General features: G+C 42.8%; 1 protein-coding gene across 3 annotated transcripts in view; it reads left to right on the top strand.

The window, feature by feature from the left end:
- Window positions 1–14,723: 14,723 nt before the first annotated feature.
- CAPRIN2 (caprin family member 2) overlaps window positions 14,724–27,600 on the top strand; it is a 59,706-nt gene continuing 46,829 nt past the window's right edge. Inside the window, exons 1-4 of one of the 3 annotated variants that reach the window (XM_075069154.1) lie at window positions 14,724–14,827; window positions 16,223–16,488; window positions 18,642–18,704; window positions 26,303–26,389. In XM_075069154.1, the coding sequence (XP_074925255.1) occupies window positions 14,824–14,827; window positions 16,223–16,488; window positions 18,642–18,704; window positions 26,303–26,389 (420 nt within the window). In that variant the 5' untranslated portion in view covers window positions 14,724–14,823. The remainder of the gene's footprint in view (window positions 14,828–16,222; window positions 16,489–18,641; window positions 18,705–26,302; window positions 26,390–27,600) is intronic. The other 2 variants (XM_032763936.2, XM_075069162.1) reach the window with 2 other exon arrangements.

Genomic DNA, 27,600 nt, shown 5'->3' on the forward strand with positions numbered 1-27,600 from the left:
CTCCGCCCAGTCCGAACTGGAACAGCAACCGCAGCACAAGCAAGCACACCACACTTCACCCCAATGCCAGAAGGGACCAATGAGCCTGACTGGCAGAAGCAAACAACCATACCAAAGAGGCCAGGCAGAAAGCCTGAAATACCACCAGTGCACCAGGCGGTGCCACAGACCAAAAAACCCCACATCTACATCACTGCCAGAGGGCACAAGCCAGTCCCCAGTCTGAGGAAGAACTGTGAGTCCCCAGCTTCAAGGAACAGTTCCAGACGAGCAGGACCAGATGAAACCTTCAGATAGCTGGGTGCGCCTACGGAGCAACCACGCCGCTCAGCGTCTTCGACGATCCGCGGTTTGTTATGACAAGGACTTTGTATAGCAGGGAATCTTCTGGGGGACGCCCAGGAACAATGGCAGCCGCGCAAAACAGTTGGTGTCCAACTAAATCAGGGGGAAACCTTAAGCTTAGCGCATGATGCAGCCAGTGGTCATGCTGGGGTGAACAGAACCAAGACAGGTTGGAGAAGTCCTTCACTGGGAGGGGATGGGAAGGAAGTTGCCCAGTACGAGCCAGTCTGGAGTGTGCCAAAAGTGGAAAGCCCAAGATCGGTCAAGGCCCTCTCCAGCCATCCCATAATTGAGGTCCCATTTCAGCGAGTAGCTGTGGATATCTGAGTCTTTCCGAGAAAAGACAACCAGGGAGGCAAGAGTACTATGGCACTCGTGACCTGCTACCCGATGGCCAGAAGCATGCTCTAGGTCAGACCGAAAGAAACAGCAGTGGCCAGGCCTAACAGACAATTTCACCAGGGTAGGTTGGCCCCTAGATATCCTTACCGATCAGGACTAACTTTCCTGGCAGCACCATGAAGACCTGTGAAAATCAATGGGGTGAAGTCACTGGTTGCCATCCTCCAGACCACCATCAAACAATGGCCTGTGGAAAGGTTAAGGAAACTTTGGGGGCCATGATCCGTAAATGTCGTAAATGCAAAATACCCAATGACTGGACCTAGTAGTGCAGCGTGCCTTCTTACAGGGCTGTACCACATCCCAGTTTAGAGTTTTCACCGTTTGAACTTGTGTATGGCCACGAGGTTAAGGGGCCATTACAGTTGGTGAAGCAGCAGTGGGAGGGGTTTACGCCTTCTTCAGGAACTAACGTTCTAGACTTTGTAAGCAACCTACAAAGCACCCTCCGACACTCTTTAGCCCTTGCTAGAGAAAACCTAAAGGATGCTCAGAGAGAGCAAAAGGCCTGGTATGATAGACATACCAGAAAGTGCTCCTTCAAGGTGGGAGACCAGATTATGGTCTTGAAGGCACAACAGGCCCATAAGATGGAAGCGTCATGGGAAGGACCATTCATGGTCCAAGAGCGCCGGGGAGCTGTTAACTACCTCATAGCATTTCCCAATTCCTCCCTAAAGTGTACGATGTTAATTCTCTCAAGCCCTTCTATTCCAGAGACTTAAATGTTTGTCAGTTTAAAGCCCAGGGAGAAGATGATGCTGAGTGGCCTGAAGGTGTCTACTACGAAGGAAAAAGTGACGGTGGCGTGGAAGAGGTGACCCTCTCCATAGCCTTGGAACATCTGCAGCAACAGAACGGCAACAGATCAAGGAGCTGTGCACTAGCTTAGCCCCATTGTTCTCAGCCACTCCAGGACGGACTGAATGGGCATACCACTCCATTGACACAGGTAATGCTCACCCAGTTAGAACCCCACCCTACCAGGTGTCTCCTCATGCCCAAGCTGCTATAGAATGGGAGATCCAAAACATGCTACAGATGGGTATAATCCGCTCCTCTACCAGTGCATGGGCATCTCCAGTGGTTCTGGTACCCAAAACAGATGGGGAAATACGCTTTTGTGTGGACTACTGTAAGCTAAATGCAGTAACTCGTCCAGACAACTATCCAATGCCACAAGTTGATGAGCTATTGGAGAAGCTGGGACGTGCCCAGTTCATCTCTACAATAGACTTAACCAAAGGGTCCTGGCAAGTACCGCTAGATGAACCCGCCAGAGAAAGGTCAGCCTTCATCACCCATGCAGGGGTGTATGAATTTAATGTACTTCCTTTCGGGCTGCAAAATGCACCCACCACCTTCCAAAGACTTGTGGATGGTCTCCTAGCAGGATTGGGAGTATATGCAGTTGCCTACCTCGATGATGTGGCCATTTTTTCTGATTCATGGCCCGAAAACCTGGAAAAAGACTTTGAGCGCATCAGGCAGGCAGGACTAACTGTTAAGCCCAAAAAGTGTCAAATAGGCCAAAACAGAGTGACTTACCTGGGATACCAGGTGGGTCGAGGAACAATAAACCCCCTACAGGCCAAGGTGGATGCTATCCAAAAGTGGCCTGTCCCAAGGTCAAAGAAACAGGTCCTATCCTTCGTAGGTTTGGCCGGGTATAACAGGCGATTTGTACCACACTACAGCCAAATCGCTGCCCCACTAACAGACCTGACCAAAAAAACACAGCCAAATGCAGTTAAGTGGACTGATGCGTGTCAGAAGGCCTTTACCCAGCTTAAGACGACCCTCATGTCTGACCCTGTGTTAAGGGCCCCAGGCTTTGACAAGCCATTCCTAGTAACCACAGATGCATCTGAATGTGGTGTGGGAGCAGTTTTAATGCAGGAAGGACCAGATCAAAACTTCCATCCTGTCGTGTTTCTCAGCAAGAAACTGTCTGAGAGGGAAAGCCACTGGTCAATCAGTGAAAGAATACTATGCCATTGTGTATTCCCTGGAACAGCTACGCCCATACTTTTGGGGACGGCGGTTCCAGCTACAAACCGACCATGCTGCGCTAAAATGGCTTCATACTGTCAAGGGAAACAACAAAAAACTTCTTCGATGGAGTTTAGCTCTCCAAGATATTGATTTTGAAATTAACACATTTCAGGAGCTTCTAACAAAGTAGCTGATGCACTCTTCTGTGAAAGTTTCCCAGATTCAGCTGGTTAAAAATTATCCTTGAAATGTGGAAAATCTTGTAGTTTTACATAATTAGTAGTATTTGTAATCGTGCATGTGTGTTGTTAATCTGGTTATTCTAAAGTTCTAGGAAGAAATCACCACCAGTGTGGTTCCACACTGTCTGAGATTTGGGGGGCATGTCATAAACAGATAGTTAAGGGTTAATGTCTCTCTTACCTGTAAAAGGTTAACAAGCTCAGTGAACCTGGCTGAAACCTGACCAGAGGACCAATCGGGGAACAAGATAATTTCAAATCTCTGTGGAGGGAAGTCTTTGTTTGTGCTTTTTGGGTTGTGTAGCTTGAGCTCTGTCTATAACTTTTAAAAATCTCTATATAATATCAATAGAACAGTACAAAAAAAATTTAAAAATCTTAATGACGGTGTTCTACCACCTTTTTCCCATTAGCATACAGCTGCTACAATGGGAAGCTGTCATGGCCCTTGACCCAGCAAAACTCTTAAGCCTGTGTTTAATTTTCTGCACATTAGTGGTCCCCTTGAAGCCATAATTTCTAGGAGGGAGGGGAGGCTAAAAGCCATGTTTCCCAAAGAGAAACAGTAACTTACAATAAAAACAAAAATGATGTAAGGAGTTATTTTTCATAAACTCACTGGAATCATTCAACTGCTTAAAGTTAAACAAATGCTTTGCTGGATCAGGGCCTAGAACAGCAGCCTGTGGGACTAAATGCCATCCACACCTACTGTGGCTCCTGAATGCAATGAAATTCCAGCCCTTGTACTCCTCTGACAATCATCAGTTTCAAACTCAAAGTTCTTAAACAAAATATTGCATTTCAAGATTGCGTACTGTGGCAAAACCAATTAATATGCCAAGAAAAAAATCAGATTAGTTTCTACTCAAAGAGAGATTGTAAGAGAGCCTGTGAACTTCTACTCCCAATAGATGCTGCCAGGAAGTGAAAATAGGGGCGGGGGAGGGGAGAAGACAATTAAAATAACATCCATAATTTTAATAGCTCAGAAAAATGTAGAGAACTAAGTTCTGCTTTCATGTACTGCAGTTACACAGATCCCATTTACCCCACTGGGAGTTGTGTGTACTGAGGGGCAGAATTGTATTAGTATTTTTATTCATGATCTATTTAAATGATTTATTTAAAGGACATTGTTAGACTAAGTAACAACTTCATTACAACTTTGATTTGCTTACACCAAGCATTAATGGATATTCCTAGACTAAATATAGAAAGCCTTTTATATTTTGAATCCTACAATGAGTCTTTGGTGGTCTCAAGAAACACAGGCCCTGATCCTACAAATACATGCATATGCTTAATTTCCTGCATATGAGTAGTACTATTGAACTTCATGGGACTACACTTATGCATAAAGTTGAGCCTAAATGTTTTTAGGCTCAAGACCATAGACATCTGCGATCCTTTTAAGTAGCTTAATTTGAGGTGCATCACATCTGACCTGTTCTCTACTCCTGCTATACCAAACCCAGAACCTTTGGGAACTTCTTGCTAATTTCTTCCAGAATTTTACTTCCAGTGACAATGATTCGATTAGATAGAGAGGCTGGATTAACAGAGGGGAGGGGAAGGGTTGGTTTGGAGGCTTTTAAAAATCTCTCTGTACAGATATTGGGAAATAAAAATGAGAGAAGGGGACAAATATTTTATCATTGCATTGAAAAATATTTTAAAGCTCAAAATATGGCCTCATATTATTTTAAAAGCTTAAATAGTTGAAAGTGAGCAGGTAGGTGAATGATAATTCTAAAACTCTGGTTATGTTCAGGAGGGGAGTATTGTCCTTTTAGTAAAAATTACAACCTCAAAGGACTCACAACTGTGCGATGGTCAGATATTCCCAACTCCATAAATTTCATTGCAGTTGTCAAAGGACTGCAGAGGTCTCTGTTTTATTGTTTTGCCTATGACCGGTAAGTTACTTAGTGGTCCTTTATTTTAGATTCCCATTTAGCTCTGTCCTCCATAAATATAGCGCTATTTCATGTGTATTGTTATAAATTATTTACATGATAAATATAGAGTCATGAGACAGATTGTAGAAGATGCTCTTTATAATAAAAATCCTGCATTGTTCAAGCTTTCTGCACTAATAATTTTGCTTTAATCCCTCATTAGGACTTTAGGTCACAAGATCTGACAATGTATTCACTAAAACAGCTTTCCTTTATACAGTAGGTATTTGAGTGGTTTATCACACTTTGCACCTGGAATCGCTTGGATATTCATTAAAGCAATGACCTTGCACACACCTTTGTGTGTGAATTAGTTTAGATGCAAGCATAGTCCCATGTGCATAAAATTACTCAGGTGTGCAACTGTTTGCAGGATTGCGGGTATCTGGAATTGTGATAACACAATATTTCAACTAGCTGTGTCAAGTTTTTGTTTATCATCCTATGGAGATGGGAGGGAACATTGAGTGGGTTCTCAACATGGGAGTCACAAGCAGGTCCAGGGCATGGCAACCACCCTCCCTTTCTTTGCAATTGATTGAGAAGAGAGGGTTCTGGATTTTTTTCAGTTGTAGCCTTGGGTGATAGTAGGAAAAAGGTTCATGGACTACAGAGATGACTGAGGTATGGTCTGGAAGAATCATTGTTAAAATGAATCAGAACTGAGTCTGAGAAGGTAGCTGAGACCTCATTTAGATTGAAGCAGAGACACAAACAAGGATACTTTCTCCAGGCCCATGTGAAGATCCCAGAAGATCAAAGCTGACTGTGTAGTAATAAAAAGGAAAATGGATGTGACATTAGCATTTTCCCTGGGAATAATAAAAATCCTATCAGCTTCTTTGGAGGAGAGAGAATAGTGGCAGCATCTAGGTCTTAATCCTTACAGACAATATCTAAGATAGCCAAATGGAGAGGGAAAGCGACCTCAGTTGTCATAGTGGAAGGTTTCTTTTTACTTTCACATTCTTTGGGCAGTGCTTTAGGTGTTTCCATACCGGTGGCAGTGAGGATATGGAGAGTCCAGACTGGGAGATACTGGAAGATTATCTATAGGGGTCAGTTCTACAGGGGGATCAGGATTGTGAATCTGGTCATATAGAAGAGCATTGGAACTCTGGATATCCTCCTTAAATCAGACTCTCAGAGGGAAAAGGAATGTTCAGGTGGGGACTGCAGTGGGGAAGATAGGTAGAATGGGTCCCAGCCAGGCTAACCCTTCATCTGCCCTCAGTCTTCTCATTTCAGCTTTACTCCATACCTGCTCCTCCTACTCTCTCCTCTCCTGCCCTGTCCCTCTTACTTCCTTCCCTTTTCTTTCCATCTAGCTGATACCCCCCACATCTGAACCCACCCTCCTAACTAAACCCAGCCCAAAATAAATATATATAAAAATAAATCATGGTTCTAACATGCCTTTTGCTGCCATAATACTGTTCACTCTGCTTGTGTGTTCTACCCCTTCCTGCATCCTGTGTCTGTCTTGTCCATTTAGATTGGCAGCTGCTTGGGGCAGAGACCATTTACTATTCTGTGTTTGTACAGTGCCTTGCACAATGGAGCCCCATTCTTGGCTGGCCCTTAGGCAGTGCCATAATAAATATGATTAATAATAATGAGGCCCAAAGGGAAGGAACTTGAAGCTTAGGGATACAGTAGTTAATTCTGCTTTAATGGAGGTCTCCAGATCGCCCTGAGAGAGAAAGGGGGAAGCATTGGGATCCCCTTGGAAGAGAAGGAAGGAGGGGCCACATGTGCAGTGCTTGCAGGAGCCTGCCAGGGAAGCTGGAAATAGTGAAGGAGAAATCAGAGAGGAAAGAGGGGCTGTCAGAGTGGGTCTTTCCACAGTCAAAAGAGGAGCTGTGGAGCAAACTCAGTCTCAGGCACATCTGCATCTGGTGATACTACTATAAAGCACTGGAAGTGGAGGCAGGGAGATGCTGGCTGGGCAGTGAGACAGGCTATTTCATCTTCTTCTGTTCTTTACCTTTTTGTTTCATCCTTGTACTTCGTCCTTCTTTATCTTCTTTCTTTTCTCTAGATTTTTTTTTTAAAGGAGGTGAGCTGTGAGCATGGTGAGCCTCCCCACCTAGTAGTAAGAGTCTATGGTAGTGGCACCACATAGTGGTCTGGGAATTTAGGCACTCCCACTCCACTGGGTTCTGACCCAGCGGCCTTCATAAGCACCATAATGCAAGTGTCTGCTACCTGAGGGTCTAGCTAATGTTTTCCCTTGATCTCCTCCTGCTATTCTGTCTCCCACTCCCCGGACATATCATGGCTTGCAGTTGTCCTTAGCAATATGCTCTATGTGTCTAAGCAAGTTAGTGGGTCTGTATCTGTGCAGCAGACCGCACTCCTGCTGTAGTCCCTTTGCAGCGATGAGTGCAAGTCTGTCTCTCTCCACCCACCACCCTGCTGTGCTGAAGACTCCCTTTTAAGTCCCTCCTCCAACTGGAGCATGCCTAGCAGACTGGTAGGGTCAGGTCTTCCCAGGCCCAGAGTTGTTCCTGAACTCTTAACTCCACAGTGTGGGTTTGTCCACCTCTTCACACAGGGACAGCAGAGGGAATGAAACAAAGGTGCCATGCTTCTGAACAAAAAAACAAAACTGGAGAAGGACGGGGGATGGACGCAAGCCTACACAAATAGAGCCAGGGTCTCAGAATTCTTTTGCCTCCTTGCTTCTCAAAAGGTGGCAGTATAATGCTGACTGTCCTGCCTTCTCTGCGATATGATGGAAGAAGAGGGATGAACGACAATACTTACCATGCCTGCCTTGCTGCAGTGTTGTGAGGAAAATTTAGCTAACGGCTGTATGGAATTTTGAACATGTGAAGCACTAACATTGTTATTAGTACTAAACTCTTCAGGGTGGGGACTGTGCCTTTTATATTTTGGAAGAACCTAGCACATTTTTGGGCAATACCGAAAGTTAATTAATAACATAAATAAAGATGTGAGGTGGAAAGAAATCAGTTGGTTTATATCGTTTCAATAAATAAACTGGGCAGTTTCCTGAACTACACGTAAAAGCTATGTTAAAAGAACAATAAGGATGCAAAGTCAAGCACTCAAATTAGGAAATACCAGAATTAAGGTTGCCCATGCAACCATAATTTGTCCCTATTACAGTCTTTAATTATGTAATCACATTCCATTTTTCCACTGGACTTTCTGCTTCCTTCACTGCACAGGATGGATGGTGCTCAGTGAATAAGCAGTTAGTCAATATTTTGGTTTCTCATTACTGTTCAATGGGGGACCCAGGCCTTATTTACTGCACAATAGTAAACCCTATTCTAAATACAAAACTATTAAATGCTGGATGGACTTTTCTATGGTGCTCATCACTATAGCAAATACTTCACAAACATTAATGAATTTATCTTCACAACACCCCTGTGAGGTGAGGAGGAGGTGCTATTATCCTGATTTTATAGATGGGGAACTGAGGCACAGAGAGGTCAAGAGTCCACTAATTTTAGGTGTCTAATCTGAGATGCTTAGGTCCTGATTTTTCAGAATATGTTCAATTGCATACCAATTTATATGTTCAAAGCACAGATCCCATTGACTTCAATTGCAACTCTGAGTGCTCAGCACTTGTGCAGATCAGACCCCAAGGTCTCGGCAGCCAGTGGGGTGGGGGGAGGGGGCAGTCACCTTGAAAATGAGGAACACACAATTAACCACCTGTGACAAGTTTGGTTTAAGGGATTTACCAAACATCACACAGGAATGCTGTGGTATATAAAGGGATAAATCCAGTCCCCCTGGGCAGCGTTCAACTGCCTTAAACATGAGACTGTCTTTTGTGTTCCTGAAATGTCCTGTTTCACTCACTACAGCCTTCCAACTTCTGCAACAAACAAGGAGGGGATCATACAGACAACAGCCTCCTTCACTGCGCAACCTTGTTCAACCCTGGGGCAGGTGTCTCCTGTACACTAAATGTGACAGGGATCCTGTGGGAAAATAACAGAAGATCACGTAGTTAAAAGCTGTATAATAATACACATGCACCAGAAAGCTGAATAAGCTTGGTTGCACAAGCAACCTTAATTCTGGCATTTCCTATTTTTTTAATGTTTTGGCAAATTTCAGCCAAAATATGTTTTTGCCTGTGTTAAAATTTTCAGAAGTTTTCTTTGAAATGCTCTAGCACCCCTATACTTGGGAGCAAGGATGTGAAATTTGTCAGGGAGTTGGCCCTTGTACTAAGGATGTACCTTTTTCTGTCCCCATGAAAATCTGCCTAAATCTTGCCAAGTTATAAACCTTTGGGGGGAAAAAAATCACTGTTTGCACAAGTAGACACAAATACTTTGATTTCAGCAGGTAAAATCTCTAAAGAGTACATCGGGTCAGAAGATTGCTCCATTCCTGCACTGCTATGTGACCAAACTGCATGTGCTCTCCCTACAGAATGACTGAGCATGCTCCCCAGTGCTACAGGGGTAAAGGTGGATGTGACCGAAGTCCCAGGGGAGCCAACTGAGGTCAATCAATTAGGGTGAACTGCAAAGAATGGGGCAGACAACCCCCAAAGCTGGTGGATATTCCAGTACTTAGTTTACCAAGCCAGCACAAAACAGCTTCTATAATACCTTTCTGGTTACCCAGAAGCCAACAACACCATTCGCTTAAAGCAACCCAGACTTAGGCCTCCACTCAGACACCCAAGTCAAATACGATGAGGATTACTGAAAATCTTATTCATCATATAAAAAAGTTCTACCAAACCCAAAGGATCAGACACATTACCTCCCAGGTTAATGAATATTCCAGATCTTACCCAAATACAAGCTTACTGCCAATTCTTATTAATTAAACAAAAATGTATTTAAAAAGAAAAGAGAGAGAGAGTATTGGTTAAAAGATCATTATATATACAGACATGAGTATAATACTTAGTAGAGATGGTAAGCTTTGTAGCTGAAAATAATTTTTCCAGAATTAGTTCATAGGTTATTGTCTAATGTTCATATTCAGGGTGATTCCAGATCAGGACTGGCGATCTCAATTTTGGGAGTAAGCTTCCCCTGCATGAAGCATCAAGCAGATCTGAGATAAAAAGGATCAGGACCCCAGACATTCCTATACAGTTTCAGGTCTTCTTTGACAGCTTGGAGTCCTCAGGTGAATAATAGGCAATTATGGATTCTTTGAAATAGATCTATTTCCAAAGCCTTGCCAGTAATTATCTACACAGATTAACATAAGGCAATTGCCCAGTTTCCATCATTCTCAGGTAATTTGCAATATATTTCAAAGAGAGATAAACACAGTGATATCCTATGTTTACAGTTCCTCTAAATGTTAATGTGTCCTTTTGATCTCTGACTCAATAGCTAGTGACAGACAGGAACCATCTGTTTACATGGCTAACATTGAACAAGCTGTAAGTACACATATGCAATTAACGTCACCTCCAATTTTCTAACACTACAGGTTTGCATTCTAGCATGGAGTGGCCCTAATTACCATTCACATACTTTTCTAATGTCTCTAATGGTTCACTTTGGGTCATTTATCCTGCAGGATGCTTAACCCTTTCTGGCCATGCATCACACTTTGTACAAGATTAGTTGTAATTATATAACAGTGGTAGCCACAATGATTTGCATGGTCATATTTTAATCAGATAACATCACTGTGGACTTTTCCTATAAGGACTTGTCTCATCTATTCTGGGCTGAGGTAGGGGGTATTGCAATTGGGAGCAGGAAGTCTATCTCTCTTGTGCACGCTATGACCTCCCTGCTGGCACCCAGGTAGCATGGAGAAGGAAGTTATCTGGTTTGGATGTAGTGGGGAGAAAAGCAGGTCTGCAGGAAGGGAAAGAAATAGCTTGGAAGTCTGGTGAAATGGGGACTGGAAGGGTTGGGGGAGAGAACTGTGACAGGCTGCAGAAGGAGATTGGGAGCCAAGGGGAAGTGCAGGCTGGGACTGGGAGCTGGAGAGGGGGGACACTGTGAATAGGAAATGGGGGACTGGAAGCCAATTAGTTGGGGGGGGCATTGAGATTGAATGAGTAGGTGAGTGACCAGGGAAGATTGGGACTAGGAACCAATAGGGAGAGGGGTGCAGTAGATCGGATGAAAGGGTGACTGTGACTGGCTGAATATGAAGACTAGGCTAGGTCTGGGGAGGAGGCCAGACTGACAATCAGAGGTGGAGTGAGACTCAGACAGTGAGCCCAGAGGGGGAGGCTGGGGCCAGGTCTACACTACAGACCTACATCAGTATAACTATGTAACTCAGGGGTGTGAAAAATCTACAACCCTGAGCTTCTCCCATTGACATAGCTACTGCCTCTCAGGGAAGTGGATTAACTATGCGAACAGGAGAAGTATCTTTACTAAAGTGCTACAGCAGTGCTGCTACTGGCCAACAGGGCCCGTGCCCAGGGCCCCAGTCAATTGGGGGGCCCCAGGAAAATGGGCACCTCTGCACCTCAACCTGCTCTGCCTGCCTGGTGCTCCTGCTGTGGAGAGGGTGGAGGGACTGCAGGTGGAAGGGATGGGGAGGGGCCCTCCACTTGCTCTGGTCCAGGAGCCCCATAAAACCCTAATCCGCTCCTGGCTGTAGTGCTGTACGTGAAGACAAGCCCTAAGACAGCCTGGGGAAGGAGACTGGAATGAGAAGCCTGAGAAGTGGAAACTAGGGATGGGTAGGCAAGGAGAATAGGACTGGGAAAAGAAGCCAGGAGCAGGGGAAGAGACAGGACTGGAACAGGCAGGTTGGAAGGGATAGGTTAGATGGCTTCAAGCTTGGAAGGAAATGAGCAGAACAGCCTGTGTCCAATGGAGCACACTCCCCTCCAGAGCCTGGAATGGAATCCAAGATTCCTGAGTCTTGTGCACTGAATGAGGTAGGAATCTTGTGAAACAAATAGCATGCAATTATGTACTTAAAGGGTGTATTATAATATATACATACCAAGGGTCCCAATTAAGGTCGCCTAGGCAATTCTGACATTTCCTAACTTTTGAGTACTTGACTTGGCAACCTTAATAATGTTCTTGTAATACAGTTTTTTTTGTGCTCAATATTATAAAGACTAAATATATGCACTTTAACTTCACAAAGAGTCTCAACCTCAAATAACCCATTTGTTCTCTATTAATTTCAGAATGAAGTTCAAAACATATCATTGGTTTTAAAATCCGGCATGGACTTATACCAGTCTTCCTCACAGATCTTTTTTCTCTTTTGTGCAATTTCCCAACTTCAAAGGTTCATTATAAACTATTTTTTCCACCCATCCTTACAATTTCTAGGCTCATTCCAGTTGCCTTCCGCTGTGTTAATTATTATTGTTAATGTATTATTTGAGAATTAATTTTATAATTACATTGCAGGGATCTGAACCCTTTGTGCTAGATTCTGTACAAACATATGCAAAGAGGTAGTCTCTGCCCTAAAGAGATTGCAATCTAAAGCCTAGCTTGCATTTAAAACTTAGTTTGACATCATCTATGTCACTCAGGAGGTGTGGAAAATCTGCACCCATGAGTTCTGTAGGAATGCTGCCTTAACGTCTGGTGTAGATGCAGCTAGCTTGATAGAAGAATGCTTAGGGAGGTGGTATTCCTACAGCAACAGAAAACCTCCTTCCATCACTTTAGGCTGCATCAGTTATGTCAACACAGCAACGACATTATAGCTATGCCACTATAGACCCATAGTGTAGACATGGCGTAAGTTTCTGAGCCTAGAAAGATGTGCCAGCTCATTTTTGTGCACTCTACGTGAAATCCTGGCCCCACTGAAGTCAATAGCTAAACTCCTATTGACTGCAATGGGGCCAGATTTTACGCTGTGCATTGGTAAGACTGATCGTGGTGTAAAAACTTAAGCATGCCTGTAATTCTTTGCAAGACACAGAAAATCATATAGTGCTCTCTGCCAGAGGGAACAAGACTGAACGTTGGTCTTATCCAGAAAGGAAAATCTTAAGGTATGGATCCAGTATTGCCAACCCCAAACACTCAAAAATCTTGATTCAGGCTCCCCCAAATAATGAGATTGGCTTAAAAATCATGAGTTTTCTAAAAATGGGCAAAAAGAGGATCTTTTTATTGGTCAGGTCATATTTTCAAGCTTTTCTTCACAACCATGAAGGATAGATACTTGCTTTTTATTTAATTTTTTTTATTTATTTTTTTATTTAAATGACCACTAATCATTTGACTCCAGGAGCTTGAGCTCTAAGGAAAAAACACCAAATATACAAGATGTGTGACAAAATTGTAAGAGTTAGCAACTCCGCAGATCCTGCCATTGGATCTGTATGTGCGGACCTCTGTCCAGGATTGGGATCTATGTTTTCTGTTCTCTTACTCTTTCTCTGATTATCCAGCACCAACCTCCTATTTCTCTACACAATCTCTCAGTTGTGTGATAGCCTCCTTTTCTGCAGTTCCTCTATATTAGAGAAACAAAGTGGCACCTGTCCAACATCATATCTGAAAGACAAGTCTTAAAAACCCTTCTTGAATCCTTATTGACTCTCCATCTTTTTAAAACAAATCTCTTTTTTATACCTCTTTATTTCACCCTCTCTCTGTGTACTATTCATTACTTTTTCAGCTGGTGCCGACAAGAAGTGAGCCACATAGAATGTAACTTCAACTTATCCCTCTGGGCTTCCCAGAGTGTTTTGTCTTCTTCATTTTTCCTTGTCTATTCCATTGCAAGACTGCAAACTATATGAGGTAGACGAGGGTTTTTATCCATTGTACAGAGATTAACAAATGAATGTTATTTAACTTTGTGACTTTTATAATTTATTTTCAATTTTAATTTGCTTGGTGGGGCTACTCACAATAATAAGCACTGCTTCAGCTAATTAGTGCTTGTATGATTCGGTCATATGTATATAAGACACATCTATCCCTCCCATATAGATGATCAGCAACAGTAAAAGTTTCACTATGAGGCTCCATTCTGACCTGGATGAATCTCTCCTTGATAGGAAAGCAATGCAGCTGCCATTAGAGATGGGCATGAGGCAAAATCTCATATACAGAAGCCCTCAGAGAGGAACTTTGTGGCTGGTCCCATTATTGTAATAGGCTGAACTTGTGTAGAAAGGACACCTCCATTTCATATTTGAGCCTTTACAGAACAGAATTGGAGTATATCTCATAATCTCCTGACCTAAGTTGCTCATGCACATGGACTGTGCCATAAGGAAGAACCCACTTGGACTCACACAAGAGCCATCAGTCCTATTCATTGCATGACATTCAATTGTTACTTTTCTTCCCTGTGGAGGAAGTCAGGGAGCTAGTTCTTTTCTGCACTGCCCAGTCCCTCTGTCCTTGGCGCTCAGGCTGCTGCCAGCTCAGGGGCCAAGCGCGCTGATCTGTGCAATACTGGGCAGCAGGCTGAGACCCACCCAGCTCCCCACAGCTGGCAGGGAGCAGAGCCAGGCGCTGCAGCCCCGCCCCCCACTACCCCATACGAGAGCCAGGGGAACGAAAAAGGTGGTGGGGTCCATGTCCCCCCGATAACGGTCCACCCGTCACGTGGGGAGCAGGGAGGGCGCGTGGTGGGCGCCGGAGAGACGGGGCAGATGGGCGGGCGAGAGGAGCCAGCGATTGGAAGGAGGGCGGTGACCTCACATGAAGGCTCCGCCCCTTCCCTCGTTTCTCCCGGGCGGCGGGGCGGGAGGAGGGTATATAAGGGGGGAGGCGGGCAGCAGGGCGGGCCGGAGCCTGTTCGGCTAGTGAGGTGAGGGGGCGCCGGGAGGGTGGAGTTCATAGCGCCGCCGTCGCGTTCTTCTCAGCCCCGCGGTGGCAGCAGCGGACTCAGGCGGCGGCGCTGCTGAATCCTGGAACCAGCTGCAGCAGCTGGTGCCTGGCGCTATGGGTGGGGACGGCGGCGGCGGCTGCAGCATCTTCTCTGCCCCCGGCGATCCCGGGGCTCCTCTCCCCGGCCCCCCGCGCGCTCCTTCTCACGCCCCCGAGCGTTGGGTGTCGCCCGCCCTGCGCGCACAGGGGCTGCTGGAGCTCGGCTCTGCCCGCCCCGCACCAGGGATGCGGCGGGGCGTCCTGCAGCTGTTCCTTGCGCTCAAGTTCGCCGTTCCGGGGAGGGCTCCGTGGGGTCCCGTGTGTTTATGATGGTGATGGGGGGCGGCGGCGCCGGCTATCGAGGCTTCCTCTCTCCTTCTCCTCTAGTGCTGTGGGATGGGTGTGAGCCCAGGGCTGGGGGAACAGAGCAGCCCCCTTTAAACTGCCCCCTCCCCTTGGCACCCTTTCGTGGCAGGCGCTGACAACAGGCGCATGGACGATTGCAAGTTTCCTTCTTAGCGCCGTAGATCATCATGAGGGGGAGCAGTGGTGCTTAATATCATCTGGTACTTTGCACGCCCAACTCTACTGCAGGTGGCTTGAGAAGGGAGTGAAAAGGGAAGAGGAATCTGCTACTGTCCCTATAAATTCAGTTTGGGGTTCCTGTGTGAGTCCCTTGCCTTACCAGGGCTTGGCCTAGTGGTTACAAGCAAAGTTAAGGATGAGCCTGATCGGTCATTACTAAAAACCTGTAGGTTGTGAGTGTTGTATAGAAATGCCTACTGCTTTCAAGGTTAAATCCCTTTCCCTCCCCCGAAACTTGTTTTCTTGTTGCAGCCTAAAGATATTCTTGGCCTATGGATGTAGGCTGATTCTTTCTCAAGGATGTTGCTGCTGCTTTGGCTTTAGGGCTAATGCTTTCTTTTTACTAGGCAACTCTTCTGCCTCTCATCAGTTGGATTTTAAAATGTGCCTTGTTTTATCCAAATGTTTTCTTGGGTTGCTTATAAGGTCATGAAGGTAAGGAGAGAACTGCATCAAACCACTTTAATAGGAGTTCGGAGGGAGGAGACTGAATCCTCAGTTACACCAGTTAAATGCATGTTGGGGTTGGCAGGTGGGAGTGGAATCTGCAGTTGCTTACTTGCAGTTTTTTCCTCTGAGTGCAGGGCACTGGCCTAGTTTTATGTGGACACTCGTGTTTCTGGAATCATCCCGCTGCACTGCCTAATACTGTCTGTGTGATGGATTTCTGCTGTCTGAATGGGTGGGGAGACTTATACCATGTAAAGTTTTCCCTGGTTTGAAATTTCTGCTTCTGATATTCTCAAGGGAATGAGGGAGAAGAGATAGGGAAGATTCTGTGCTTATTTTTGTATGGGTCTTTATTTCATGTTTTAAAGTTTTTAGTGTAAATACTTACTGAGGTTCTAGGAAAGGGGAAGAGAGCTAAACAACCCATTTTTTTTGGCAGGCCCATCCGTTTCAATGGTGCAGCTTTCCCAATCTCCTTTCCGTTGCCCGTCGCCTTCAGGCCACTCGGAAGAGGGGGAGGACAAGAGCATGAAGCTGGCCAAGCAGCAGGTGACCCCTGGCCAACCTGGGGAGAACCAGCCTCCCCTGAGCCCCCTGGAGTCTGCTCTGAATTCTGCTGCTACTCCTTCACAAGCATATGAGACTTACATTGATAATGGACTTATCTGTCTCAAACACAAAATCAGGAATATTGAGAAAAAGAAGGTAACTTATTTCTTTGATATGCTGAAGAAGTTGATGATTAAAATATCAAGTTTAAGTTAAGCTCCTCAATAGTAAACTTTAAATCCTGCTATAAGAATCTATTTTTATATTTTGCATACCTATAGTGTATATAACATAATGGGCTTGCTGCAACTAGTATAAAAAGATCAATAAAACCAGTTCATATTCAGCAGCAGTTCTCAATAAGGTGTCCTCTGGGATTTTATCAGAGTAATATCTAGCACTGATTTTTGTACATCTTGGGTTTTGTTTAGATATATTTGAAAAGAGGCATCAGATTAGCTGTGTTTAAAATTCATATGTCTGTAACATTGCTGTCTCAAATATGGAAGCAGAGTAAATGTATGCAGATGGCTCGATAAGTCAACTTCAAACCTCATTTGTTTTGTGCAGTAGTTGGTTTTGCTGGACAGCTGTTGTAGTTTTCAAAGCTTGAATAGTGTGCAAGACACTATGTCTTTAATGGATTAAATTGGATTTACAAGTAGAATTAGTTTAGTTAAAATCTAACCCATAATCAGACTTGTGGAAAACTTTGTATTCTCCTTGTATTGATTATAAGCATCTAATATTAAAATCCAGTGATGCATGTAAAAGAACAGATTAATAAAATTGCTTCCTCTGACTCATAAGTGCAAGGTCATATTAAATATGTATTGCACTTCAATTTTTATAGACTTTGAGGCCTGGACTTCACAGGCATGTAGAATCATGCAAAAAATAATTCAGCTTTTCATCTGTCATTTTGATTTTAAAAACTTTGAAGGCTCTGTTAAAAAGCTTAGCAGTCTGTAAAGGAGCTGTCACTTTGAAGGACTCGAGGTGCACTTTTTTTGTGGCTTAGTATAGGTGAATGTCAGACAAATCTTAAATTAGGAATTCAGACAACCTGATAATTCATAACATTGCAACTGAAATGTTTGATTGAGATGGCGCTTGCATTGTCAAACTGTTTTCACATGTAACTTTCAAACACTTGGGAAGAGTCTTTTTCTGTAAGTTCATTGAAAATCAGCTTGATTTTTTTGCAACAGTTGAAACTTTTCATATTTTTGTGCTCTAAAATACCTTTTACGTAAAACCTGTATTTGGCTAAATAACATGGGATATGCATAGCTCATGTGTTCAGCAGCAGCCTAGTGCTCTTTCTTCTGTTGAAGTTTTTACTCCCTAGCTTTAATTTCTTTAAAGTAATTCCACATACTTTACAGTGTTATTCCAAGGTTAAATTATTTGTGCAGATGGTATTTCCCTGGTATCCTTGATTCTTCCCTTGCATGTGCATTACAGTAGTCATAGTCATGCAAAAATCAATGTAAATGAATATTCAAATAGTTAAGAGGATGCATTCTTTTCCTTAGCTGCTTATGCTCATAGTATTGGTACATTAACATTTTATTAGGCTGCATACCCTCAAGGGGTAGTAGTTACTGTGGTTCATAGTGCTGAATTTCTTAACTTGTGCAAGTCTGAAGTTTGCAAAACTTATTAAGGCTAATGAAAAAGGAATCTTTATAGCTTTTAGTATATAATGAATTAGTCAGGAATGTAGCAGAAATAATGTGTAGTCCCTGCACTGAATATCTTTCTAAGGTAAACTAGATACACAGGTAATCATGAGAGAGGAAAGGGCAGGATGAGGATTATAATAAAAAAGATTCTAAATATACTGCATATAGAACCTTGAAAGATTCTCAGGCCAAAAAACCCAAAGATAGGGTAGTCAAAATAGGAGCCTATACTGGAGTGTAGTTCAGCTATGGAGAGCTAAACAAAAGTGGGATTTGAAGGAGTAGAGGCACCTATGTTACAGATAAAGGAAGCTAGTTAAAGGCCTAGGAAGCAATATGAAAGGCATGACAGTGCAAGTGAGACCAAGGAGACAACAAGATAAGAAGAGATGGCAGGCCATAAAGTAGGTAGTAATGGCTTAAATATACGCAGAGTTGTGCAGTACCTTGAAAGAGAAGCTTGAATTTGATGGGGGAAAATGGACAGAACCAGTGACATGATTTTTAGCTGCAGCATGTCAACTTAAGCCCAGAATATACATGGAAAGAAATTCAGCTTTTCCACGATGTATGAATAATCAGTATATAATAGATGACTGATTGTAAATCTTTTCTTCATAGCTCAAACTTGAAGACTACAGGGATCGCCTGAAGAAGGGAGAAGCCCTCAATCAGGACCAGTTGGTGAGTTTGCTTACCTGTCTTGGTAAATAGTTTTGTGTAGAGTAATATTTGAAAGCTTCAAACATGTTGAAGATGAGGGTGAAGTTGCTGAGGAATCCTATTGCAGAACTATTGTGGCAACTTCTATAAAGCTAGCATTGCTAAGCACCACCAGAAAGCTTGCATAATGGTATTCACAAAGCAAAATGAAATAAGCTTGCTTGTTGTAGATGAGCTGAAAAGTGACAGTTATGGATTGCCCTAAAATTTATCCTGTTTTAACTTTTAAATTGGGTATTGAGATAAACAAAGATCGTTCCAGAGCAGGTGCGAAGTTCCATTTCTTTAAGCACATGATGTCCACCTGTCACTAAGTGCCTGTTATGCTTTCCACCTGTCATCTGCAATCTTTGGCGTGTTATCCATAAAGGGTTTGTCCACACTGGGGAAACTACATCATATTAAAACATAACTATCAGTTGTGGTAACTAGCACATGATAAATATGGCTTAGCACTTGGTGTAGACAGGGACACTGATGTTAACTGTGATCCAACTGACAATAGCTGGTCATGGCTAACCTTAAATTAAGCCTAGTGTTCAAGTAATCCTAATGTCTTGTTTTCTGAACTCTTCAAGGTTGTGTTCTAACTTGGTGTAACTTGAGCGTAGACAAGTCCCCTGAGGCAGCCCATAGAGCCTTGACAGCAGAATTATCCCAAGGTAGCCTATTGGCCTAAAGGTCAAGAGCAGAGTTATAGGTGGCTGTCCCAGTGTGATCAGTGAATATCTTTCATTGGCAGAGATGAGTCCAGGTGGAGCCTTCATTGATGCAACTGGACTGTTGGAGGAGCAGGTTTTTGTAGTTTGTGGATTGTATTGTGGAGTTTGTGTGTGAGTGAGTGTGTGAAGGCTGCTAGGGGCCGTGTGCTGGGAGAGAGGCTGAGCCCTGAGTTGGGGGCGGGGCTTACCTGATTAGGGGTCCTATATAAGTAGCCAGGCACTCAGGCAGCGGCACAGGAGCCAGCAAACACAGCTGCTAACAGGGGAGTTTCAGTGGGAGTCGGTCGTACTGAAGGTGAACTGTCAGGCTGGAAGTGAGGTGACTAACGTGACAATAGTCCCTCAAGGTATCGGTTTGGGACCGATCTTATTTTAATCTTTTATTACTGACCTTGGCACAAAGAGCGGGAGATGTGCTTAATAAGTTTGTGGATTGAGACCAAAGCTGGGGATTGCTAACGATGGAGACAGACCGGAGATACTATGACATGAAGATCTGGACAGCCTTGTAAACTGGAGTAATTAGTAATAGGATGAAATATTAATTAGTGAAAATGTGGCAAGGGTCACTGCAGCTTAGGGATTAATAATAGGAATTTTAGATATTAATTACGGGGACGCATCAGTGGAAAAGGCAAACAAGGAGAAGGGACCTGGGGTTAATTGGTTGATAGGCAGGATGTCTATGGAGCCACCATGTGATAATATGGATGATTAAAAAAGTAATATTGCGGGTTTTAGGGTGCATTCAGGCAGAGGTATTTCGTCCAGCAAGGATAAGAGGTGTAGTTATTCAGTACTAAGTACATAGCCTTTTGGCGTTTTGTGGAGTGGGGTGATTGTGAGACCCCACCAGGAATTATTATGTGTATGCAGTTCTAGTCAAGTGTCGCATGTTAAGAAGAGCAAAATGAATTTCAAACTGGAACAGGTTTCAGAGACGGGGTAGCTAGCTAGGAGATGATCGAGGAATTGAAAAGCCTGCCTTAATGAAAAGGAACTCAAAGTGAGCTTGGCTTGTTTTTTTTTAGCCTGGCGCCAAAAGAAGGTTGCGGAGGGTGGGGCATTATTGCTTGGCTCTAGTATAAAATAATATTTCAGTGGGGATTAACGTTTAGGAGGAGAATTAATTTAAGGGCTCTTAGTACTAATTGTAGGACAAGGAGCAAATGGCGCGTTAACAAACTGGGATATTAGGGAAGTTTGATTGAAAATTAGACGAAGGTTTTCTAACATAGGGGAGTGAAAAGTTCTGGAAAGCGCCTTCGGGATGGAAGTAGGGAAGTAGTGGGACAAAAGACTTATCTGGCTTAGAAGACTAAGCGTGAATATAAGTATAATGGAGGATGATATTGAATGGGATAGTTAAATTGGGGCAATTGGATCCTTGGTATTGATCAAGGCAGATTATAAGTCTGCTCCCAGTGGTCGTGTGGATGGGGATGTTTGGATGGGATTGGAATCTGACGTGACTGCAGAGGAGATTCTTTTCCTGGGGACTGGGGCTGCGGTGGAGTCGTTGCGCCACATGGCTCGGGGTTTTAGCTGATCGCCCCAGATTGGGGTCAGGGAGAGGAAATTTTCCTCCAGGGCGGATTGGCAGGGGCCTAAGGAGGTTTTCGCCTTCCTCTGCAGCGTGGAGGGGAGGTTTTTCGCCTTCCTCTGCAGCGTGGGGCATGGGTCGCTTGCTGGTGGATTCTCTGCAGCTTGAGGTCTTCAAACCACAATTTTGAGGACTTCAATAACTCAGTCATATGTTCGGGGTTGTTATAAAAGTGGATGGGTAGGGTTCTGTGGCCTGCTTTGTGCAGGAGGTCAGACTAGATGATCATATTGGTCCCTTCTGACCTGCGAGTCTGAGTTAACACCTTTATACAGGAAGCCAGCTGAGTTACTAGTCTAATGGAGGACATAGATACTACTGCAAAGGGAAACAGGACACAATCAGTAGAAGGCTGAGAAATACAACCCTCAGCATATATTTTTTAATTGTCCCATGTTAAATGCTGTTGGTCTTTTTCTGATCAAAATGGATGGTGGCATGCTCATATGTAGAATGTCAGATCAAAAGTTATACTAAGTGTAATGGGAACACTGCGAGTTAGTTAGGGGTGACCTAGTTCAGGAAACTAGTTTTAATTTATTTAGTAGAAATATTATGTTGCCTTTTAAAAGGCAAACATTCTTTGGTTAGAGTGTAGTGCCATTTTCACTGCTCTGCCCTCAATAAGATTGATTTTAGAATTTGTGTAACTAGTTCCAAAATTCCTAAAAGCATGCATTCTTTTGTTAAGCTCATTAACTGGCTAGTCCAATCTTCTATGATACAGGGAGTGTAGACAAGTAAAGGGAGGGGGAAAAAATCAAAACTGAGGGCTTGTTAAACTAGACCCTTTGGTTTATCACTTTGACCATCTGAATGGTCAATTTAGAATGTATGTAGTACATAACAATCCCTCTTTAAAATTATGGCTAAAAGATATTTAGCAAACTTGTGACAAAGGTACTAGAATTCATTCTTCATGGCAGTGCTCATTAAACTTCTGCTTCTTGGGTTATGTATCAAATACCACATCTGACTCTTAGCCCTAGTGTATTAGTGCAGCAGCTTCAGATAAGCATTACTGAAATACAAGTATTGTTTACTATATCCTGTCCACAAAAGACAGTTCTTGTCCTGATAGCTTACAATTGAAAACAAGTGATGAAGGACAAAACATACAATGTTTCAAGTCAGTGGTTTTGAAACCCTGGGTTGCAACCTGGGACTGGGTTGTGGTAGCTCTGGTCAGCACTGCCCACCGGGCCATTACAAGTCCCTTTGGCAGTGCTGCCCAGCTAAGGCAGACTAGTCCCTATGTGTTCCAACATTGCACTGTACCCCAGAAGGGGTCAGCAGCCTGTCTGGCTCCTAGGCGGGTGGGTCATGGGGCTCCACACATTGCCCCCACCCCAAACACTGGCTCTGCACTTCCATTGGCTGGTTCCCAGCCAATGTGAGCTGGGGTGGGCAGTGTCTGCAGACAAGAGCTGCCTGCGCCTAGAAGCCACTTCCGGTTTGTGGTTCCAGGACAGGTGGGAAGCCTGCTTCTGCACCCTGACTACACCACTGACTGAGAGCTGCCAGAGGTAACCCTGTGCCCCAAACCCCTGCCCCAGCCCTGAGCCCCCCAAACCCCTCATCCCTGGCCCCACCCCAAAGCCCTGACTACCTCCTGCATACCCCAACCCCCTGCCCAGAGCCCCTTCCCACATGCTGAATCACTCATTACTGGCCCCAGCCCACACCCCAACCTGGAGCCCCTCCCACACTCCAAACCCCTCATCCCCCTGCTCTGTTGGGTCATGGGCATCAACATTTTCTTCAACTGGGTTGCCAGAAAAAAGTTTGAAAACCACTGTTAAAATTATTTGCATGTATTTATTACTTATGGTACAAAACCTGCTGGAATGAAGACCATTCTGCAGTTAATAATCATTACTAAATACATTAATCTTCTCTTTCTGACCCCTTTTATTCTAAAAATATACTGAAATGGAATAGGTGAGATTTCATTGTCTGAAGTGAAAAGTAGACCTCTTACGTCTATCAAATTGTTCCAGTTACGCTTGGAGTTGTGTGGGCTAGAGCCTGCTGTTAATGTAAGGTTAGAGTTGCTGAGCACTCTGTTTCCATTGAGATTAATTGGTGTTGAGGCTATTGGGCAGGACTGGGCTCTTGAGGAACCGCTTCTACTCTTCCTGTTTTCTTTAGGATTCAGTAGCCAAACCTATTTGGAGGGTGGTTCTGGAAACACTTTTAAGGGGCTGTATCTAGATAGAAAATTTAGGCTGTGGAATGAAGGAAGGGAACATGTAGTGTTCCTAATAGTACTACCATAACACCTAATATGTAAATAATCCCCTTCAATTATTTGCAATTTGCATGTTGCAACACTGAATCTGAAAATGACTAGATAAGTGAAACTAAAACCACTGACTTTCCTTTTTCAATCTGAGATGCAAATATAGTAATGTTAACATTTTAAGTTACTGTTAACCTCATGTTAGCTTAGAAATGGCTTTTTAACTTGCAATAATTTAAAAATGAGAATTTAAAAAACTTGGTCTCACTATAGGTCATTAATAGACAACTAAAAACCAGAAGACTAAGATGACTGAAGTACTGGGAAAGCCCATATCAAATGTGATAACATTTTGTGTAACAAGCTTTAACCTCAGTATAATTTTTTTTATATTAAACGTAAAAAGTTGTTCTATACCAACCTCATGCTAACTTTCCCTTCCAAGGAAAATTTTTCTCTCCTGCAGCAAGAGGACTGAGAGAAGCTCACATGAGTTTCTTGGATGGAATTTTCATAAATACTAATATTGTGTGGGAGTGCTCCTCTTTCATCCTGGCAACTCCTCTTCTGAAGTTTAGTCAGCCATGCATCACCCCAATATTGTATACCCTAAGAGACCAGTCAGGTTCATTTAAGGATCTGTCATGCTCCCCACTTAACAAGTGTGCATATGATGATCAGCTTGTTTCACCAGGGACTGTTAATTTCAAATTATCTCTTCTGTTATTCATGGGCCAAGTCTGCAATGAAACATGCATTTAGTATTCACTAGCTTGGGAAGACTGAGTCCTAATGTGTGGGGAAAATTCACTCCAGGTGGTGATCTGTAGCTCCCTATGGATCAAAAGTTTGTGGTTGTCTGTACCTTAACTGTTCTGCAGGCTGAACAGACTTTCAATGCTGCCATTCTAGCTTTTTATCTCTTAAATTTGCAGATTACTTTTAATCTAGTTTTCAGGAGACCTCAAATGTTAGCTCTCAGTATATTAAACAAGAAATTATCCATGTTAAACTGACTTCTTTAATGACTCTAGTATGATTTCTCAGGAAGGAAGATGAGGAGCCACTTATTGACTACAAATTAGCCTAAAGTACTATAAGCTGTTCAGTCTGGTGTCTTGTACACTTCTACATGACTAGGGCTCTGAGGTGCTATGGTAATAAGAGTAATAAATATGATTAACATTTCAGTTTGTCTTGTGCAACCTATGTTAAAACTTGTTTCCCTCTTCCTTATAGCTAATGTGTTTGCATGTGTCTCTAATCTATCAGATTAGGTCAGGAGGTAAAATTTACATTGCAACTTCTATGTTCAAATTCTGTTTGTTCCAAAATTAATTTGACAGTCATGATGGAGGCTAGTTTCAAAACAAACTTTCTCAAACTTGAGTTCAAGAGCTCTACTTTGTGCTGAGTAGAAACCAAGTAGGGGCATCGGTGTTAAATTAACTGGCATTTGCTTGGAGAACTCACTTCTGTCCAATGCAAGCACTATTATACTGTAGTAGTAACATCTTTTCAAAAAGATAAAGTGATTAAGGACTCACTTAAAATCATATTTCTAAGTGGAAATTGGCTATTCTATATGAGCATGACATCGATATAATATAATCAGATTTGGCCTATTAAGGTCTGGTCTTAAAAGTCTTGCCTTAAGTGAAGTCATTAGAATTAAACTGTTGCTAACATGCAGTGACATCTCTTAAAATATTATGGGCAGAAATACACATGGAAGCTAAAGTAAAATTTCCCAGGTAGTTTCTGTGCTCTGTTTTAAATTGTTGAACACAATTAAACAGGTGCCTAAAAGGAAAAGACTGCTTACTTTTATGCAAGTACAATGGATGGCTGTATACTAGCTCTTCTGATTCTCAATACTTCTTGCCTTGGTAAATATCTGACCCAAGTCTAACCAACCCTTAATATTTTACTCTTCTAAATATTTTCTTGGCGTTAACTGAACTCTGAGATTGTAAAGAATACAAAACACAAGCTCCCCATTGAGGTGCTCCACAACTGACTTAACAGCATCCCTTTAATCCAACTTTAAAGCTTCACGTTATACATTACCAATAGTCTAGACTAACTGCTTTCACTCCGGGTCTCATAATAGCAGAACACTAATCTTTAATTTAGAAATACTGCAGGTACTACTACCTCCAAAGCACTTAATAAAACTTGACAATTCACACTATTGGGGTTGCAGTAAACAAGTTTCATGAAACAGACTTGGGAGTTGAACAACCAGTGTACAGTAAGAGTGATTATTTTAGAGAGGCTCCATTATCTGGTCTTGAATGAGAACTAAACTTTGATTAGAGATGTTAGAGAAGCAGACAGGAATTCCTTTTCCAGGCATGACTTCTATAAGTAGACTGATTTCCAAAAGCATTCTATGAACATGAAGTTAGCTATATTGTACACCTTTTTAAAGGGACATAACTTGAGTTAATTTGAAGTTAGAAGTAGCTTCAGATACTGTTCCCTTATGAAATTCTGTGGTTATAAAATTGCTTTTGTATCTTGATGCATTTTCTCTCACTGCTCTGACATAGTTGCTCTGATGTGAACTAAAGGGACAGATGAATAATACAAATTTACGATAGTGCCCAAACTTCCCAATCAGGATAAGGTAGCATTGCACTAAGCGTCCTATAAACCTGTAGGAAGGGACAGTCCCTGCCCTGGAGAGTTTACAGTTAAGAATATGGGGAAATGGTGAAAGTGTCTGTACAATAGCCAATCCAAAAAATGAGTTTCTTACTAACCTTAGGTATGGTAATCTTGGATGTTACTTGTAACAATAGGAAACATTTTCATGTGATGTTACTTAAAAGTTGATATTCTTATAAACAAAAGTGAACCTGTAATAAAAGCTGTATAATTTAGCCTAATAGTTGAAATAAAGTTTACTATGAAAATTGTTAGGATTTAGCCACAGACTAAACACACATGATAAATGCACTGCTAGCTTGATATCTGCCTATTGCAGGAGGCAGTGGAGAAATATGATGAAGTGGTACACAACTTGGAGTTTGCCAAGGAGCTTCAAAAGACTTTTTCTGGACTTAGCCAAGATGTAAGTAAAACCTACTTTTTTGTGCTCTAAACATCTGTAAAATAATCAGATACAGGATTACACACAGCTTCTGAACTTTTGTCTAAGGTACTAATCTAAAAAGATGGAGCTGGTAGTCATGACTCAGTCAGTGCTCATTTTCTAGAATGCAGACTTAGATTTCTAGCCTTTTAATTTTGATTTTATGGCAGGTAATATTAACATGTAGAACAGCAGGATAGCCTCAATCTAATAAACTGTAAAACTGAAATTTTGTCTTGAGTGGTGAAAATGTGGTCAAGATATAGATCACTTTAGATATTTGCACATACTGTAGCTAGAACATGAAGGCCAGTGATTTAAGAACATCTAGTCTCATAAAACTACCACTCAGATATGTCCCCCAAGTGCAGTCAATTTTAGTTAACTCCAGGCTGTTCTGGTTCAAGTGGACGAGGATCAACTTTTTGGTGGTCTGAGTTTCAGGACTGAATTCTCAATTCTTAGTGGGCCAAGTGCAGTTCACTGCAGAAGCTAGATCAGGGGATCGGCACCCTTTCAGAAGTGGTGTGCCAAATCTTCATTTATTCACTCTAATTTAAGGTTTTGCATGCTGGTAATACATTTTAATGTTTTTAGACGGTCTCTTTCTATAAGTCTATAATATATAACTAAACTATTGTATGTACAGTAAATAAGGTTTTTAAAATGTTTAAGAAGCTTCATTTAAAATTAAATTAAAATGCAGAGCCCCCCGGACTGGTGGCCAGGACCCAGGCAGTGTGGGTGCCACTGAAAATCAGCTCGTGTGCTGCCTTTGGCACCCGTGACATAGGTTGCCTACCCCTGAGCTAGATTCTACTTCACCTATATGCAAAAGGCAAAACTCAGTTTCCACTCCTGCCAGTCAGCTTAGCTTCAGGCACAAAATAAATGGAAAAGTGATGGAAATATTGGGTATGAAGACCCAAAAACGCTAATGCAAAATTACTCAGTATTTGGGGCTCATACACAATGCTCACATTCCAGAACTGGGGCTGTTACTTCACTTTACAAAGCCTTTGCCTATTAGGTAAAACTTTTGAGGTTCTCTTGAGTAGAAGTTAGCCTACTGGTGTTCTGGTAGACATCCTCCTCTTCAAAAGTTCTAATCCAGGGCTGTGAGATAAGGTACTACCCTTGGTTAGTCATTGCACTGCTATCTCCTTGCCTTATCTGAGATATGGAAGGTT

This window comes from Chelonoidis abingdonii, chromosome 1, assembly GCF_003597395.2.
Source record: "Chelonoidis abingdonii isolate Lonesome George chromosome 1, CheloAbing_2.0, whole genome shotgun sequence".
Lineage (NCBI taxonomy): Eukaryota > Metazoa > Chordata > Testudines > Testudinidae > Chelonoidis > Chelonoidis abingdonii.